This window comes from Oryzias latipes, chromosome 15 (genome assembly GCF_053564925.1).
Source record: "Oryzias latipes strain Hd-rR chromosome 15, Olatipes_Hd-rR_3.1".
Lineage (NCBI taxonomy): Eukaryota > Metazoa > Chordata > Actinopteri > Beloniformes > Adrianichthyidae > Oryzias > Oryzias latipes.
In genome coordinates, this window is record NC_136251.1 from 2,674,160 (window position 1) to 2,692,500 (window position 18,341).

The following is an 18,341-nucleotide window of genomic DNA, read 5'->3' on the forward strand; positions in this document are numbered from 1 at the left end:
TTCTTACCTTTTTTTACCTTTACCTTTTCTAACTTGTCCTGTCCAACAGCTGAGCAGACAGATGAGAGCTGAAGGCCTCTTGTGTTGTATTACATATTTTACTGTTACAATACAATCTTCATCTCAGTGGATCTTTATCTGGTTGAATAACTGATATAAAAAGTTACCTAACGTCTGACAGACAATAATAACACACAGACACACGTTGTTTTCTTTATGAAAACGAGAAAAAGTCACGTCTCCAAATGTTTTTTCAGGCCATTATTACAAGATAAAAGAACAAAATGAAAGCTATTTTTTGGGATAAAACTAGAAAATTGTGAGATCATGGAAGATATTTTTCCATATTTGAAGATCAGTGGCAAAAATACCCAGTGAATGGTGCAGCTGCAGATGACTCCATACGGATGGAGATCATTGTGTCAGATGCTGTTATCAGACACTCTTGCCTGAGTTCAATCTCACTACAATAATCAACAACAAGTTGATCAAGTAGAGTTGATCCTGTATTTGTAATGTCATCGTCATTTTTTTTCAGTTTTTAGGACAGAGATCTTGCTACCTTTGCTGCAGTCATAATCATTTAAGAGGCTTTTTTCCACCATTTCTCATCAGTTTGAAACATTTGACACAAAATGTTGAGTGTCTTCCTGCTGCTTTGAGCACACTAAACTAGCATGTTTAGAGCATGTTCCACAGCCTCCTTGCATGACCACCAGAGGGAGAAAAACAGACTATAAATGATCAACTCTAATACTGTGAAATTACATGGATTTTATTTTTAAAAACTTACATAGAAACTTATGTTTTTACCTAAATTGTGTTCATTTTCTGTTGTTGGCATCACACTTCCATGGTTCCAGAAGTCATCAATTTATGATGTTAGTATTTTAACAAATAATTCTGATGCATTTAAGATTTGACCCAGGTTACTGAAGAAAAAAATAAATAAAAAAAATTAAAAGAAGTCTCAGCATTTGACTGTACCAGCATGAGTTATATAAATGTGTCCAAAAAACTTTAATAACTTCACAAACACTTGCAGAAAATAATTTTTTTATTGTTTTCATGTCAGAGGATGCAAATTATGAAACATGCCAAAGTAGAGTGACAGGTGATGTTAGAGAGGTACGTTTGGCAGATCCAAACATTTGGGAAGTGTTGGAAAGTAAAGTAAGACCATAAAGAAACTCCAACAGAAAGAAAACACACCGCTGAGTTCTCTATTTATTAAATATCAGTACTGATAAAGTTCACCGTTCAATAACCAACTGTGACAAAGTGTGGGTGAAAGTCCTCATCAAAGTGCTGTTGTCTTCCAAATCATCCTTTTAGTGGAAATAACGTACAGTTTTTGAGTCTTCACACAGCATCCAGGAGAAAAGTTCTGCTGGGGGGGGGGGGGGCACATCATGAAGCAAGATCAGCCTGTTCAGAGTTTGACCACTTCAAATGAAAGCAAACTTTCCCTCTGGGAAGTGAACCAGCCTCCACAGATATTCCAGAATGAATCCTCACTTTGCAAAACATGTGATCGTGGTTCAGAGAGCAGGTCCCTGCTGGAGAAGCCCAGCATGCAGAGCAGCAGATCTGCGTTCAACAAAACATTGACCTGGAAAACCTCTGATCCAACAGGTGATGTGCTCAACTATGAGGTATTTTGGAAAGAAGACTCAGCTGCAAGTTCTGCATAATGCCACAAAAACCAAACCTGGACCAAAACCTGTGCGTCCAATAAGAGACTGCGAGGAGAAGAGCCCTGAAAAAGGTCGTTGAACGCAGCCCTGGCTCTGGATGAGGTTTAAAAACATTCCAGCAGGTGTGTGTGGAAGATCAGGAGCAAATGGGAACACATATAAGCGGTTCTCACTACAGTCAAACAACAGCTGGAAATGAGGACGAGAAATTCACACCAAAGTAAGTCATGCAGTGGAGAAGGACCGAGACCCCCCATCATAAGGGAGGGGCCGGGCAGCAGGCGGAGGGACTGCAGAGGATGCTGCTGCTCCTCCATGTTAATTGTAATAAAGTGAAATAACTTGCTGCAGAAACGCAGCGATATCTTCAAATGTTTTTAGAAACAAATGCTGATGAAAATAAAACTGCATATGAAGACCCCAGACCTAAGTTTCCCCCACAGACAAAAGTCTCTTCTTATCTCAGAATTATGAGTTTTTCCTCACATGTTGCACATGTTGATGTTAAAAGAGGAAGAACTGATCTGGGAAACTGCTTGGCTGGGAGATGTAAAGATGTAAGGTTTAAAGCTGAACTTCTGTTTGAAAGTTTTCTACTATTTGACATTAGAATTTTGTGTTTATTTGCTCCTTCTGCCTCATCATGATCACATTGTCTGTAAATCACAGAGACTTCCTTCACATTTGTGAGGGCCTTCAGCCTCTCTGTGGAGGAAACAGCTTCTTCTGTTTGACCCATGTTCAGCTCATCCAGCATTTAGGAATAAACAGACACGTTTCTGCAGTGTCTTTAGGACTAAGTGAGAATTTTCTGATGACTTTCATCAACAGCTGGTGTCTGTCTATGTTTCTGTGTGTGTCTGTTCTAGGATAAAACAAGTAAAAACAGCAGAGACTTGGAGCTGTGAGGACTGGCATGCATGTTTTCTCCTCTAGCATAATGTTAAAGATGAATAGATAAAAATATAAATAGATAAAATGAGAAATAGGTTTATAGATGTCATGCACATCAAACTACTAAATCTCCATCAAAATAAAGGATGACCTCTGGTTACACAAAGTGCATGCTCAAACTAGAAAGGAAAGAACATTCTTCCACAAAGTAACAGTCTTACTAATCTGGATCATTCTCACAGCCCCCCCTCAGTCAACCTCTGACAGAGTTTCATGTGGGGTGGAGGGGCGGGATTTGCTGCTGCTTCTGCCATCCATCCTCCTGTCCTGCAGGAAGTCTTGAATCTCTCCCGGCAAATGCTGGAACTTCTCCTGAAACTCCACCTCCACGGCTGCCTGAAGCTGCAGGACCACAGCACTCAGTTCAGGTGTGGGGGTGGGGGGAGCAGAAACCACACAGGACTGACGGGGCTAAACCCAACGTCATGCTTACCTCTCAGGGTCTATTTTTATGTGACCACCTGCTCTTACCTTGAGTTTCTGGTCCTGGATCTCCTGCAGGAGCTGGTCATGCTGCTCCACCAGCTGATCATGGCGCTTCGCTTGAGTCTCCTCCAGCTCCAAACATAGAAAACGTCAAGGGGTTTGGGTTAGTTAAATACAAGTGTGAGTCATTTTTAGCCAGAAACTATCAGTTCTGAAAAGCAAGGCCCTCACCCGTTTAATGTTCTGGACCACTTCATTGACATAAGACTTGTTGATCTCAATCTTTTCTCTAGAACACAAAGAGTTTGGGTGAAACAGTTTTCTCTGCCCGTTTAGTAAGCTGCAGAATAAAGAACTACAGTCTTACTCCTCAGCCAGATGTTTCTCTTTGGTCTTGGCCTGGTTGATCTTCTCTGTTCTCTTTCGATCCATCTGCCTCTTTAACTCCTTTTTCTCTCTGGAGAGGCAGCAAAGATGCTTTGAATGAACCATCTTGTTCCAAACAGAGTTCTTCTCTCTTAGTCTGCACTGTAGTGCTTTGAGGGCAGAGTCTCATCCATCAGGCTCCTCCCTGGAGGAACCACTCCCTGCTTTTGATAAAGCTCATGGTTTGAGTAAACCCAGGTTACTCCAAGCATGCTGGTGCAGACTTATACTGCTGTGGGGGGTTTATGATAACAACTAAACATTTATCTGGGTGGGGTTCTGTTCTTCCTTGGGGGAATGGCTCTGTCAGTTAGATATAATTGTTCATTTGAAGGAAACAATGCAATTTCACTAAACACATGGGTAAGAAAAGCTACAATTCCCCTAAAGCCATGAATGGACTCTGAAGAACCAAGTCCCCTGCTCAAACATCAAATGGTAAAGCTTTGCGGCCCGGCCCTGTTCATATTAGCGGTATAGTCGTTTCATCCTCGGGGACACGATTCCGTTTCTACTTGGTGGTTTTGATCTAGTTTAGAGGCAAGCTTCTGTTCTTTCTCAGGGGTTTGATTATGTTTTGGGGTGTGAGAATGTTCTTACTAAAGGGCATCATTTTGGTCATACTTGGGGGTATGTGGCTGTTCTTACTTGGTGAAGGGGATCTGGTCTCACTCAGAGACTGAGGGGGGTTTGGTTTTGTTCTTACTTTGGGACTCGGTTGTCTTGTCATTTGAAGGCATGGCTCTGTTTGACTTGGTGGAGGATTTCTAATCTAGCTTGGGTGCCTGGTTCTGTTCTTATTTGGTGGTGTAATTCTGTCCATCTTCTGAGGCATGGTGCAGTTCTTACTTGTCGCAGATGTCCTTGAGTTTCTTCATCTGCCCCCGGTGGCTCTCCTCAGCCAGGCTGCTTAGACGTTCTGTCAGCTGAAGAAAGGAGATGATTGAGGCAGAGGAAGTGTGTGCAGTGGAGCTGAGGGGGTCTGAAAGCAAGGAACTACCGTTTTTATGTGCTCCTTCTGCAGGTACTTCTGGCTGTAGAACTGTTCCTGCCGCAGAGCCAGGAGTTGCTGATGCTGATCCTCTCTCAGCTGCTGCAGACGCTCGTCTTTCTCACTTTCTGAGGACGAAGCTCTGAACACAAAGTTTCCATCATGCACTGAATCAAATGCTAATCTTTACTACAAACCCTCAGTGGGGACATACCGGCTCTTGCTGCACTGCCGGGCCATCTTCTTGTATTTGTTGTTGAACTCTCTGAGGAGCTCTGAGGTTTTCTTCTGGTGTCTCCTGCTCAGCTCCTTCAGTTCCTTGAACTGACGCCTCTGCTCCTTTGAGTAAAGTTTGGACTGCTGCAGGTGTTCCAGTAAGCACGGAGGAACCTCTGCAGAACAAGTTATGATGTTTCCCCACTCACAAATAAAATAGTGTAACCCCCCACCCCACCCCCCACCCCCCACCTAACTTATTCCACTACTATTCCAGACAGAGACGCGGGACACTTTACTCACATTGCATATCAAAAGGGGGAAAAAGTGTTTTCTATAAACATCCGTCGATCGCAATAAGTGTTTCTTTTTCCAAAAAAGTTCACTAGACTAGAAAAAATGATAGTTTTTCATCTACAATGAAAATAAATGTGTGATATTTTTTTTACCTGTCCTGCAGATGAACACAGATAGCAGCTGAGTGCCTCATGTGATGAACATGCTTTGCTTTTACAATTCCATTCCATGCGTTGATGCTCACACACACGTACACACCATCACACGGCATTCATACAACTGTTTAAAAGTCTTAATACAAAATCCAGGTATCTATAGAAGACTCCTGCCTCACATCACTCCGACCGGCATCTCCAGTGGATTCACAGCCATGAAAACACGGGATTACACATCCAACAAAAAAACAACAAAACATCCATTCCATCCGTGTTTAACCAGAAGGAATGAGCATGTAGATTGAATGGCTGTGTGTTTCCTGATATGTACTTGACCCCAGATACCCCCCTAGAGCCACAGCAGACAGAGCAGCCGTCCACCGGCAGGCACCCAGGACACACCCCCCCCCCCCCCCCCCCCCCGTGACCCCCACCATGGGAACAGAGCGGGAGATCACGTCAAAGGGAACAGGGAGCGTTTCCTAAGATAAGTTTTTTTTAGCTTTGCAGGGGGCAGTAATATAACAAGTTTGAATCTTTCTTCTATACTGATGGCGTTTAGATCACAAAAGCACACAAAGAGAAGGAGAAGCTGTGATAGGACTGCCAAAGCAGATTGACAGACCTACACACGCCCTCTCCCAAAACTGGGAAACCGATGTGCATAAATGTGGGAATTTAATGAAAATCGGATTTTTGGTGTTATCTTAAATTTATGGATGAAGGCTCAGAGTAAGCGAAACACCAACCTATCAAAACACTCAAAACCAGGTCTTCTGTCTTCACTGACGCTTTTGCTGGATCTAAAATTCAGAAACGATGAGGAAACATCAAAAACCAGATGTTTCAGAAACAAGTTTTTGTGCTGTATTTGCATTGAAGTGTATTTGTGACCTGCAGCAGCTGCTTGCTGATTGGCTGAGGAGGCTTTAGGAGTTGTGGCAGCAGGGGTGTGGCCTGCCTGGCTCGAGGTGGGGCTGAGGCCGTTTTCCACCGTAGCAGGTTTGAGGTCGGCTCGTTTCTCTGTGGTGCTGTCAGCCTCATCCTGCAGGACGACACAAGCAAACCTCCAGATGATCCCATGAGACTTTAAAGAAGCAAAAAAGATTTAAAGAGAAGTCACCTCTGTCTGTGCCTCCTCCTCGCCATCCTCCAGAGTCAAAGCTGCCAGCTGTTTAGATCTTTGCTCCAGCAGGTTGACGTATCGGATTGGGTTTGAGAGCGCTTCAATCACGTCTGCAGGAAAAAGAAAAGACAAAGCTGGGATGAGGAAAAACATCCTTTCAGCAAAGCTGTAAATTCAAAATCCCTGTCAAGAAAACAGACAAAACAAAAGCTTCAAGCAGTTTCAAACGTTATCCCTTGACTCACTTAAACTATGTTGCAGAGGGGGGAAAATGTCACAGAAAATCATGAGTTACGATTGTCCGTGCTTTAAGGAACTACAAAGAGGTTTGAGTTACTATTAATGGCATTAAGGCTTCTTGTGCTGTCGATAAAAAGAATTCAGATTCATTCAGACTGCTAAAAACAGAACAGAAGTCCTGCATCTGAACCAAATCCAGAGGGTGCTGAAGCTGCTCTGGTCAGAAAACATGAATCAATGTGAAGTTCCTCTCTGTCACCACAGTTATTGTAAAGACAGAGCAACAACAGGTTTTACAGTCTGTACCTGCAAAAGTGTCAGGGACGTAATCTTTGACCTCAATGTAGACGAACACGGCCGGCAGCATCAGCGACTGATTCCTCTCGTTCCTTAGGCCGATGTAACGGTACCCTGCAGAGGAACATGTGCTTCATTCCTTTGTTCTTCTCATGTATTTGACTGTTCTGCCACCACACATCTCCAGATTATCTGAGCTTCATTCAAGTGGAAAAAGGGTTTGTTAGACAGCTGCTTGTCCACTCATTTTCAGGCTTACCATTAAAACCCATGATTACTGCTGGATTTTCACTTTTTCCACCAAAACACAGACCATGTATTATTTACTATCATTCAGGTTTCTGCTTTCAAATGACAGACTTAAACTGGAGTCCATAAATTCATGTGCCGACCATTTGAACGAACCCCTGCTGTCTATAATGATGGCAGATGTTCATGTCAGGAATGGTCGGGGGAATTCAAAAATGACATCTTTGACGTCACTTAGGCATATACAATTGTTTTAAGCTATATGTCTGTCTCTCCAAGATTTCACAGTGTTGCAATCATGCAAATTCCTCAAACCCCTTGAATTCCTTTACCTTTTTCTCGACACGGCCACAATGTGCAATCACCCCCACTTACTGTAGACCAAAAGCTCTCACTTCCACCATCAAATTGTGTCAGCCAAACAAGCGTAGAGGCGTAAACATAAACATTGTCAATTAAACCAACCAGCCCCCATAATGCAGTTTTACTGTCCCCACTTTCTTGTGAGAGCGATGCTAACATGACTAATAAAGTCTTTCAGTTCCAACAAAAACCTCAACATCCAGGTCCTTGTGGGCACACACGACCACACATTTGCTTCTGACCAACCCTTTCATCCTAACTTGTCCTGGTATTATCTTGTACTAAACAGAAATCTGAAAATGTTAATTAATAATTAACAGATGTGATGTTTCATCATTAGTGACCATCAAAGTGATGTAAATGTTTTGGTCAGTGGTCACATTTAAAGTCATCCAGAAAAACTTTAAGTCAAATGGCTTTTCATATACCATACAAGACTGTTTCACGAGAATTTGACAGTAACACAACTTGAATGACTAACATTTAGTTGCTACTGATGATGAAGGACATAAAAAAAGAATATTGAGATTAAAAATGCATTCTTGAGTATTTCTTTATTTAAATTATTGTGAATCAGGAGCAGATGAAAAAATGCAGTTGGAAAAAACTTGTAACTTATGTAGGTGCTACAAATAGGGGGCCACAAGTTCCCTGCTCTGCTCCATTCTGATTCATCCAGACAAATGCAGACAAATAGATCCATGAGCCGGAATCTGGATCTAAACTGGACGGATGAAAAGCTCCAATATTGCTTGCCATTTTTGTAGCACCGTTACTGTTAGATTGGGGTTGTGAGGGGCTGCAAGCCAGTGGGAGAGAGTGTGAACAGAAAACCCACAGTGATGGTGGGGGGTGGGCAGGGTTGTTCTGTGCCAATAGTCCCGCCCACAACTCAGAGGTGAACTGTCAATGGACTCTTGCTGCTCTGGGTTTTTGATTTTGTCTATAAACAGCTTAACTGTAATTTAAAAACCAATGGGAATGCTTTGAAAATAGATCAAAAGATGATCGGAGTGGGACTTTCAACACAGGAAACAGAAGAATGTATCCTTTAGTTTCTATGGACGTACATTCACAAAGGCAACTGAACGACTGGAATGAAATAATTCATAATTTATGTTAACTCAAGTAGAAAAAAAAACTACAGTTGTCAGGGATGCTGACTCCAGTTTGTGAGAGCGGTGGGCTCTCACAAACTGAGATAACATTTTTTCAACAGTTCTTACATCTCCACCTAAAAAATACCAACTTTTTATCAAACTTTTCTGGAGTCGACGTTTCAGCTGTGACAGTCTCCGGGTAAACCCAGGGCGGCAGGGCATCCAGGAGAAGTCACAGCCAACATGCACTGAACAAATCTCACAAGGACACTGAAACCAAAACACAAGGGGCAAACAATACCACAAGTTCAGAAGAATGCTGCCAAGTTATGCTGTTATTTGGTTTGGTGGCTAGATCATTAAAGTTGCAACAAATAACCAGCTATAGTTTATTCCTCTGGAGTGGAGGGGGGATCTCTCTAACTAGCCACCCCGTCTTGTTTTTACCAAATCATAAATCAACCTCTTTGGGATTAAAATTTAGCTTGGGCTTTCCTAATTGTTCAGGTGTGCTGCACATGTGCTGTTGGGACTTGTCAGGAAGAGATTATGTGACAAATGCAATATGGCATAATGGTGCATAAAGCTGGACAGAAAATGCCAGGAGCACTGTGCGGCTGCCAGGCAAGGACCATGCCGGATGTGTCAAACACCTCCATGGTTTCATAGGAAAGGACTGAAGCTTTGTGGCAAAATGGGAACACACCTGGTCTGATGGCAGACACCGGAATAATGTGATGGCCAATGAATTTCCCTCCCTCCTCAAATGCAGCGATTCTCAGAGAAGCGAGTGTGGGCAGGATCACCTGTGGAGCAGAAGTTCCTCTCAGTCCTGATGTTTGACTTGGCTACTTCACTGGTGTTCCTCACCTTTTTGAAGACAATCGGCTCCTCGTCCCACACTGGGTTGATGGCATTGTTGTTCTGAGAGGTTTTAGTCTTTAGAGCTTTTCTTCTGGTGTCTGCAGGAAGTCCAAACATCTCCACCTCCACATACACCCCCACTCTGCGCTCAGTCAGAAACTGTCCTGAAATGACCTGAAGCAGACCAAAGAAACACAAGAAATGACATAATCATCAACAAATGAATCTCAATAGTGTAGTAGGAATCCACATTCTCCTGAGGACGGTAAAAAATAGTATTCCTCCCCATCCATATGATCCAGTGTCGACCTGAACCTGTACCTTCACAGACAGAGTGTTTGCCACGATGCCGTCAACTGTGTTCTCAGTAAAAGGGTCAAAGTGTTTGTCTGGACGCCTCATGAACTCTGGCTTCAGCCTGTAGCCACTCCGGCCGTTGTACTCAAACATGAACAGGTTAAGCTGCATGGACAGATCTGGAACACAAACACATACTCAGTTCTTTCAGACTTTGGTTTTGAATCATGTCTAGTTTCAGTTTATCTACATGAAGCCAACTAAAGTCCTGTTCAAAGTCGAACAGTTACTGGGTTGGCTTCAGCAGCCCCACCATGACCCCAAAAGGAATTCTGCGGGTTTAGAAATTGGATGAATGGAGGAGACCAAAGAAGCTTTCTGTTAGGGTGCTCATTCAGATTTTTTCAAGCAATGTTTGTCAATCTTCATGAAATGATAAGTAAATCCTATTTTGGGACTTCATTGTGTGATAATATAATGTGGAGCTGCAATGGTGACATTTGGCCGTAAGTGGGGTCACCAACTTTACTTTGCAAACTTGTCACAAGACCAGAGGAGGGTGCCAAACTGTTGGGTTTTTCCTTAAAACTTTAGTTGGAGACAGTGACTTTGATGCAGAGATGAAGATGTTGAGGTTCTCTTTGGGAGTGACCAGGATGCTTAGGATGATGACTGAGTACATCAAAGGAACAGATCATGGTAGATGTTCTGGAGATAATTGCAGGAAAGCAAATGGAAATGGTTTGGGCACATTGAAAGGCGGGACAGTGGTGATATTGGTAAAAGGATACTGAAGTTGGAGCTACCGGGGAAGAGGTAAGGAAGATCACCAAAAAGGAGGTTCATTTTTGTAGAGGTGGAGGATATGGTTGGTATGAGTGAAGAGGATGCAGATGAACGGGTAATGCTATGATCACACCGGCCTCAGCAACACACGTTCACCCAACTGCTTCCAATGAAAGGTCTATACAAACACGTGTAAATGCATGTTTTGGGCTGGGCTCTGCATTCAAAACTCTTCCATTCACATGTCTCTATGCAAGTTTGAAAATCCGTTTTTGGGCCCTACGTACAAAACACACATCCATTGAACACTGGTCAAAAGTTAAACCATTTGAACTTTGACCAATCAGGACAACAGATTTGGTAGTGATGTACGGATGGCGTTATTTTTATTCATGGAGGTGCCACAAGGGTGTCCATAAATAGACCTGGCATCAGGACAACGTCGGCAAGATATCGATGATTGACTTTGTAGTCCTTTTATCAACCTTCAGCCTCGGGCCTTGGACACTTAAGTAAAGAGAAGGGGAGAGCTGCCCACTGATCACTACCTGGTGGTGAGTTGGATTCGCTGGTGGGATCGGAGGCCGAAATAACTTGGCAGACCTAAACGTACTGTAATGGTCTTTTGGGAACGTCTGGGTGAGCCCTCCGTCAGGGAAGTCTTCAACTCCCACATACGGGAGAATTTCAAACAGTTATAGGGGAGGGTTGGTGACATTGAGTCGAGTGGACCATGTTTTCCACCTCTTTTGTCTGGGCTGCCGTTCGTAGCTGTGGTCGCAAGGTCTTTGGTGCTTGTTGTGGGCTGAACCCAGCGGTGGCTGCTGGAAGTGAGGGATGCTGTCAAGCTGAAGAAGGTGTTCTACCAAGCCTGACTAGCTTGTGGGACTCCAGAGGCAGCTGACAGGCAGCGGAAGACTAAGTCCTGGGAGGAATTCAGTGAGGCCATGGAGACGGACTATTTCTTGACTATAAAGAGACTCTGACAAACTGACGCCTGAGGGGAGGAAAGCAGTTTCCTGCAGGCAGCGTTTGTTTTAGTGCAGGTGGGGAGCTGTTGACTTCAAATGGGGACATTGTCGGGCGGTGGAAGGAATACTTCGAGGATCTCCTCAATTCTGCTGACAAGCCTTTTCTTGAGGACTCAGAGGCTGAAAACTTTGGGATGGGGCTGTCATCACCCAAGCTGAAGTCTCTGGATGTTGTGGGAGTGTCTTGGCTGACATGTCACTGCAGTATTGCGTAGCAGTCGGAAACTGTACCACTGGAGTGGCAGAAAGGGGTGGGGGTTCCCTTTTTTAAGAAGAGGGAGCAGAGGGTATGTTCTACCTACCGGGGAATCGCACTCCTCAGTCTCTCTGGAAAAATCTATGCCAAGGTATTGGAGAGGAATGTCTGTCCAATAGTCAAAGTTCTACACCCTTTGTAGGGTACTGGGAGGGTTTGTGGGAGTTGGCTCATCCAGTCCACATGTGTTTTATGGATTAGGAGAAGGCATTAGACTGCATCCCCGTGGTGTCCTGTCTTGGGTGCACTGGGACTATGGGGTCTGGGAGCCTTACGGAGGGCTGTCCGGTCTCTGAATGACTGGAGCAGATACTTGGTTCGCATACCCGGTAGTAAGTCAGACCTGTTCCTGGTGCATATTGGACTCCAGCAGAGATGCCCTTTATCACTGGTTCTGTTCATAATCTTTATGGATAGAATTTCTAGGCACAGGCAGGGGCTGGAGGGGCTCTGGTTTGGGAACCACAAGATTTCCTCTCTGCTCTTTGCAGATGATGTTCTGTTGGCTTCATCGAGCCAGGACCTCCAGCATGCATTGGAGCGGTTTGCAGCAGAGTGTCAAGGGCCTGACGTGAGGCTCAGCACCACTGGAAAAAGCTAGTTTGCCCTCTTTGGGTGGGCGGAGTGCTCCTGCCCCAGGTGGAGGAGTTTAAATATCTTGGGGTCTTGTGCACGAGTGAGGAAAGATTGGAGTGAGAGATAGACAGGTGGATTGGAGCAGCACCCGCTGTTATGCGGCTGCTGTATTGGTTTGTTGTGGAGAAAAGAGAGCTGAGGCTGTTACTCTTTATTAAACAGCTCTTAATTTACTGGTCGATCTTCGTTCCGATAATCACCTATGGTCATGAGCTCTGGGTCACGACAAAAAAAATAAAATAAACTTTTCCAATAAAGGAGAGCTCCCATGGACACAGAAAACTTCTGAGGCTTAGAGCTGCATAGAAAACCTCCAAACATGAAACAACATTTGTCAGCCATTACTTCCCCTTTGGATATGGTCATGCTGTTGGCGTTTCTGTTACCAATAGTCTGGTAGTTGAGAGCCACCAGCTGACATCCAGCGTTCCAGAAAAGCTGAGGCATGAAATTTGATGAATCCACTCTGGTTCCTTTTGGATAAATACGGCTCAGCTGGGATTTGTTATATCTGGATAATTGCAGGTTATGGATCAAAGACTTACACACATTTTTTATTTCTGTTTTTTACTGGGGTCAAACAGGTGATATTAATGACATTCACCTGGTTTCATAAACATCTTACAACTAAAATGACAAAGAAAACGACCAAGAAAAACAAGAAAGATGGATAAAAGATATAAAACATTCACAAATATCGAATTACAATTGTCTATTAAAGTAATTAACAAGGAAAAGCTATAAGTATGAATTTAATAATCAGCACAACCTTGACTAAGTCCATTAAGCTGTGATTGCCTCTCAGTGGCTGCTTCAGGCTGCACTCTTTCACTGTGATGCAGGTAAAGACTAATGGAAGCAACCAGCAGATCCTTCTTGGAAAGGCAACATACATGAAACTGAAACGACAACTCAGAGGATGAAAGACTTTGACTTATTTGTCCTCATAAAAGTGGTTTTTATTTAGATCTCACACTTTTTGATTAAATGTCAGCTGTGGACTCTGAAACGGCTCAAACTTCTGAAGACACAAAATAGCAGCTGAAGGAAATTGCGTATAGAGGCAGTTGCCATGGTGAGCAGTGTCAGTTGCCAAGGATACTCCACAAACTCCACTGGTGACTTTGTGAGGTGCTCCAAAGCTTTGGTCTCCACAAAAGACGACATGTGGTAACAGCGGGCGGCCTCTGCACACACAAGTACAAAAACACCAGCATGTCACCTCCCTGAAGGAAAAATCACTTTCCCTCTCTTTAATTCCGTGCTTTGTTTGGAGTTTTTTTCTTGAAGTTTTGGCGGTTGCTGTGGAAACATAGCAAAACCCAGATCCAGAATAGAAGGGTTTCAAGCTTGAAGCTAAAATTTGTTTCAGCATTTTTGATTGTTTCTGTAAAAACTGTAATAATAAGCTTGACAAACCTTTCTGTTGTCATGGTAACAGCATTGGCAATATGTGAATGGGGCTTTGGATTACTAAAGTATTTTTTAAATAGTATTAAAATCTGAAGTAAAAATAGAAATGGTTTAATATGCATTGTTCTACTCTGTTTAACTGATGTTCAAACACCCCGCACACTGTTGCCAAGGTAACGTTAACTAACACACATTTGTGTTGAAAGTTGGTCAACTTTAACTGGGTTGATCTGAGGGAACAGAGCTGCAGATGTGTGACTTAATGGAGAAGAGCACCATCTTGGCAGGTTGTCATGGTAACATGATTGGCGTAACAAAACCCCTTGTCTGTAAATGGCAGGACTTTAAATGAGTAAAGTCTTTTATTCTATTTAGAAAAGCAAAAATGTTATTGTTAGGTCATATCTTTTACCTAAAGTGTTGTGTAAAATTCTGATTAGGATTACCCTCAGAACATTCATGTGGTCATTGTGTATTTTTGTACAGAAAGCTGACCTCGTCCCTGAAGTCAGCCTCTGTGTATCTTTTGGATAGACTTTAGCTTCATGCATTCGCAGACTGCAGCGATAACGTGGGCCGGTCGGCCAACTCTCGTCTCCATGTTTGCATGATGCAGAACTCATCTGAGACTGTCATTATTAAAAGTAGGAATTATTTAAAAAAAAACCTGAAAAGCTACGTTTGAACTGAAACTACAGGACAAAAAATGTACAGATGTGATAGATTCATGTCATGTTTTCAAAGTGAAGATGGAACAGTTAAACCAGTCCCTGTCAAGTTTGAGAACTATGTGTGGCTCTGCACAGATGAACACAGGTTGAGTGCGGCTGCATAAAAATCGGCTTGAAAACTATTAGAGCAGTTGGGTTGTCTATTGTTTTCTGTTAAGCAGCTCTCAGTCTCTTTTTTGCTGCTAACAAGACTCGTTTAAAGGAAAGCTCCACACCAACTTATCTGAAGTTAGTGTAAACACTACAGAGACAGTCAGTCTGCGAAAACTGCAATGTGGCCCTCAAGGGCCAATAAAATTTGATTACTACAAAGACAAATAGAATCATGCCAGCTGGTAGGGTCAGAAGATTCCTCCTCTTACTCTTTGATGCCTCAAAAGAGTTGAACTTGGTTGGCTGGACGTAGTTTACCAGAGTGGACATTTCTTCTGTTGCCACGGCCTCCCGCTCTGCTGAGCCCTAGGCACAAAAAACCATAGGAGTGAGTTTACAGAACGAATGGATGGAGGACAACGAACACCAACGCTTGAAAAGATGTGCTGAAGCCATTACTGCAACACAAACACACGGCTGACGTCACCTACATGCCCATACACATGCAAACTTCTGCTTGTCCATGTTCTTGTCATGCTTTTTTCATTTACTTGTAAACTTTCTTGTGTTTTCAAGATGGAGACCCACCAAGGTTCTCTCTGTGTAGGTTTCATTATGAAGCTCAAAGCGGCTTATTCTGAAGAATGCTTATCAATAGGTGTTAGAGTGACACAGCAGATACATTGTTTATAAAATAAACTGTGGTCGATAGTCAAGTTGGGTTTCTGGTGTTATTTTTGATCAGGAGAACATGTGTGACAAGTTTCTGCAGCTCTTGTCTTTATTTCTGTCATCTTTGATGGTTCTGGACGAAGTGGGTGCTGGTTAGGGAGATGCTGGTCTGAAGATTGTGCCCTTTGTTTTGCTTTTTTTAAATAGAGTTGTCTTGGTCCTATAGTGTCTTGCAGTTTCATCTGGTTTCATTTGACAGTAATCCTTAGTGCATTTAAGAGTCTGGTTTTCAGGTCATCTGCTTTCTCAACCCATTGTTTCTTCTTGTGTTCATGTTTATTGAAGTTTTTCAGTTCCTGAATGTAAGCTTAGTCTCCTGCTATTTGAGCCCTTCACCGTTAGTTTCTCACCGTCGGACTGGCATCAGGATCCAGTACAGGTCAGTATAGACTTGTGTAAACAGACCCACAGCTGTCTCTTGTTTCTAACGTGGTGCTTTGTTCAAGATGTCTGCGTGATGTACCTGAGTTAATTTGTAATAAGTTGGTCTTCTTTTGCCTTGTTTGCTTGTTCATTTTAGAAGCAGATCCTTGACAAGTTCTTTTGGAACAGCAACTTAATGTGATACTCTTGCTGAACACCATTTATCTTCTAAACCTGTTTAGTTCAGTTCAAGGTCACAGGGATGCTGGAACTTACCCAGAGACTGTGTGGCGGAGGTGTGGTACAACATGGAAAGTTCTCCAGTCCATCACAGCACCACACAGAGACGGATAACCAAACACACTTACATTCATACCTGAGGGACCATTTCATGTCACCAGTCAAGCATTTGAACTCCATGGGTTTGAGTTCTCCTGTTACCCTACCTGTATCAGTGTCAAAACCTGTAAAACATCTCAACCTGAGGTTAAGCAGCAGGAGAAACCAGCCGAGTCCACCCAAGAGGTTCTAAACCACAAGCCAAATCAGACAGGAAGAGTATAGATGACCAATGGAGGTGACGACAGAAAAGCATGAAACCAAAAGCACAAATGTTCACAACTGGATCAACAATGACAGCTGTAAAGCCGTGACACACTGGTGAACAATAACACAGTGGAGGGGGGGGCCTCTGTCAGCTCTGACCTTTTTACCATCATCATCGTCATCATCATCTTCTTCTTCACTCTCAGCCTCAATGTCTGTTAAAATCAAACAGGACTTCACCATCTCATCGCCTCGTCTTCTCCACATGAGCAAAAAAGACTAACTTTGTGTTAAAGCTGCATTGATTCATCAACACTTCACTGCAGTTAGATTACCTCCAGTCTATGACAGGACTGGCCATGAGGCTTTAGTGAAGCTGTCATTTTGACTCTGTGAGACAAAGACTTCAACCAGAAAGCCTCAGAGGCGTGAAGCTGTGCTTCAGCTGCTCTGAGAGCCATGAGTGGCTGGTCTCCAGGATCATGAAGGATGCCTTGTTTTCACTCTGAACATGGACCTGTTTTAAGGTCCACAAACCAAAGACTTGAAAACAAACATGGACTGTTCACGGTCTCTGATCTCATCACAAATGCCCTTTCACTTATTTACAGAGGCCTTCTGCTGAGGTGTCAAAGGGCTGAAGAAGTCAATCTGGACACGGAGGCTTTTAATCACCAAGCCTCTACCGTCTGCCCATAGCAAGATGACAGCTTGATCACTGACGAGTCTTTCCATAAAAATGTTTAAACTCAAAGTCTAACTGACATCTTTCCAGCATCACGCAGAAAAATCACCATTTTATGATCTGACTGTCAAAGCTGAATGTGATAACGGTCCCTTTGTCTGGTTTTATACCTCCTGTGTTGTTGCTAGGAGACAGCGGTTCGTAAATTTGATTGGCAGGTTGGTCGATTGGTCTCTTGGTGTCTGTGCTGCTGCAGGGTTTGTGAGATTTCTTGTTCTTAATGAGAATTTTTCCCATCAGCTCCAAAGGACTGGGCAGCGCAACCCCGGCTTCCAGCTGCCATGACACACAGCAAGGGAGACAGGTGAGCCGCGCTGAACGCCATGAACAAGCAGATTCATTCAGTTTGTCTTACAGGGTATTTGTCCAGAGGGTCGATCAGCAGAGCATCTCCAAAAATGGACCGGCAGTACTCAGCCATTTTAGCCTGCTGCTTCAAGCTGAAACAGAACATTTCATCATCAGAGGAACATTTCAACACAAACAAATGTAAAAAGCAAAAACAAATGATGAGGTTCTCACGAGTCCACATGATTTTCAAAGGAGAGGATGACTGGGAAAAGTGAAGTCTTGAAGGCGCACTCTGCAATGGCTTCGATCACCTCCTACAAAATAGAAGTTTAAGTCACTTTGAAAGGATCGCATTACACCCTTGGATCCAGGACCATCCAGGAAAAACGATGACTAACAGGCTGTCCGAACCAGGCAATGCTAATCATACTAAATGTTCTAACTGTGATCTCACAGTCTTCTTCAGCTGCAAAAGATGAACCTCAACAGTTTGATGAAAATGACATGAGACTGTCTGTAGGTCTGGCAGCAGCTCTCCAAAAACAGCAGACTCATCTGAGGCTTCAGTAGAGCATTCAGTCAAAAGTGCTCTTCTCTAAGAATTCAAACACTGAAACTCTCCTCGATGAATATCCTGTTATCTCGTGTTATTCCTGGAGGGGAACACAAAGTTTAGCAAAGAAGCTTTCATGACAGAAAAGGTTGGAAACTCCTAACTGGAGATAAGAATGAAGATCTGAAGTATCTCTGCCTCAATCCAAACAGGGAAACAGGTTTTTCCAGAGTCTTCTCAGCACTCAAACGTCAGCTGTGTTCTTTCTGTGTGGAGGTTTTTGTAACATCAACTACAAGTAACTGTCTAAACACAAACAAACTGCATGAGCAGTGACAAACAAAACTTCACCAACTCAGACAACAGTAAGACTGGACGTTACTGGCTGACCTTAAATGAGATTTCAGACGTCATAGTGAAGCCGTGTGTTATGACGGGCTCCTCCTCTGCAGTTCGTCCTTTCCACA

General features: G+C 43.3%; 1 protein-coding gene across 1 annotated transcript in view; it reads right to left on the reverse strand.

Annotated features, from left to right (window-relative positions):
* Positions 1-1,039: 1,039 nt before the first annotated feature.
* Positions 1,040-18,341, reverse strand: part of LOC101175365 (1-phosphatidylinositol 4,5-bisphosphate phosphodiesterase beta-1) — a 40,482-nt gene continuing 23,180 nt past the window's right edge. The window contains exons 11-32 of the mRNA XM_023963072.2: positions 18,265-18,341; positions 17,553-17,635; positions 17,386-17,470; positions 17,141-17,306; positions 16,445-16,500; positions 14,914-15,010; positions 13,510-13,594; positions 12,794-12,918; positions 9,723-9,877; positions 9,408-9,575; positions 9,244-9,343; positions 6,835-6,939; positions 6,286-6,398; positions 6,057-6,207; positions 5,912-5,965; positions 4,709-4,886; positions 4,504-4,636; positions 4,353-4,429; positions 3,445-3,534; positions 3,309-3,366; positions 3,123-3,209; positions 1,040-2,993 (exon numbers count right to left, since the gene is read on the reverse strand). The exon at positions 18,265-18,341 is cut by the window's right edge and continues 81 nt beyond it. Of these exons, the coding sequence (XP_023818840.1) occupies positions 2,841-2,993; positions 3,123-3,209; positions 3,309-3,366; positions 3,445-3,534; positions 4,353-4,429; positions 4,504-4,636; positions 4,709-4,886; positions 5,912-5,965; positions 6,057-6,207; positions 6,286-6,398; positions 6,835-6,939; positions 9,244-9,343; positions 9,408-9,575; positions 9,723-9,877; positions 12,794-12,918; positions 13,510-13,594; positions 14,914-15,010; positions 16,445-16,500; positions 17,141-17,306; positions 17,386-17,470; positions 17,553-17,635; positions 18,265-18,341 (2,396 nt within the window). The 3' untranslated portion in view covers positions 1,040-2,840. The remainder of the gene's footprint in view (positions 2,994-3,122; positions 3,210-3,308; positions 3,367-3,444; positions 3,535-4,352; positions 4,430-4,503; positions 4,637-4,708; positions 4,887-5,911; positions 5,966-6,056; positions 6,208-6,285; positions 6,399-6,834; positions 6,940-9,243; positions 9,344-9,407; positions 9,576-9,722; positions 9,878-12,793; positions 12,919-13,509; positions 13,595-14,913; positions 15,011-16,444; positions 16,501-17,140; positions 17,307-17,385; positions 17,471-17,552; positions 17,636-18,264) is intronic.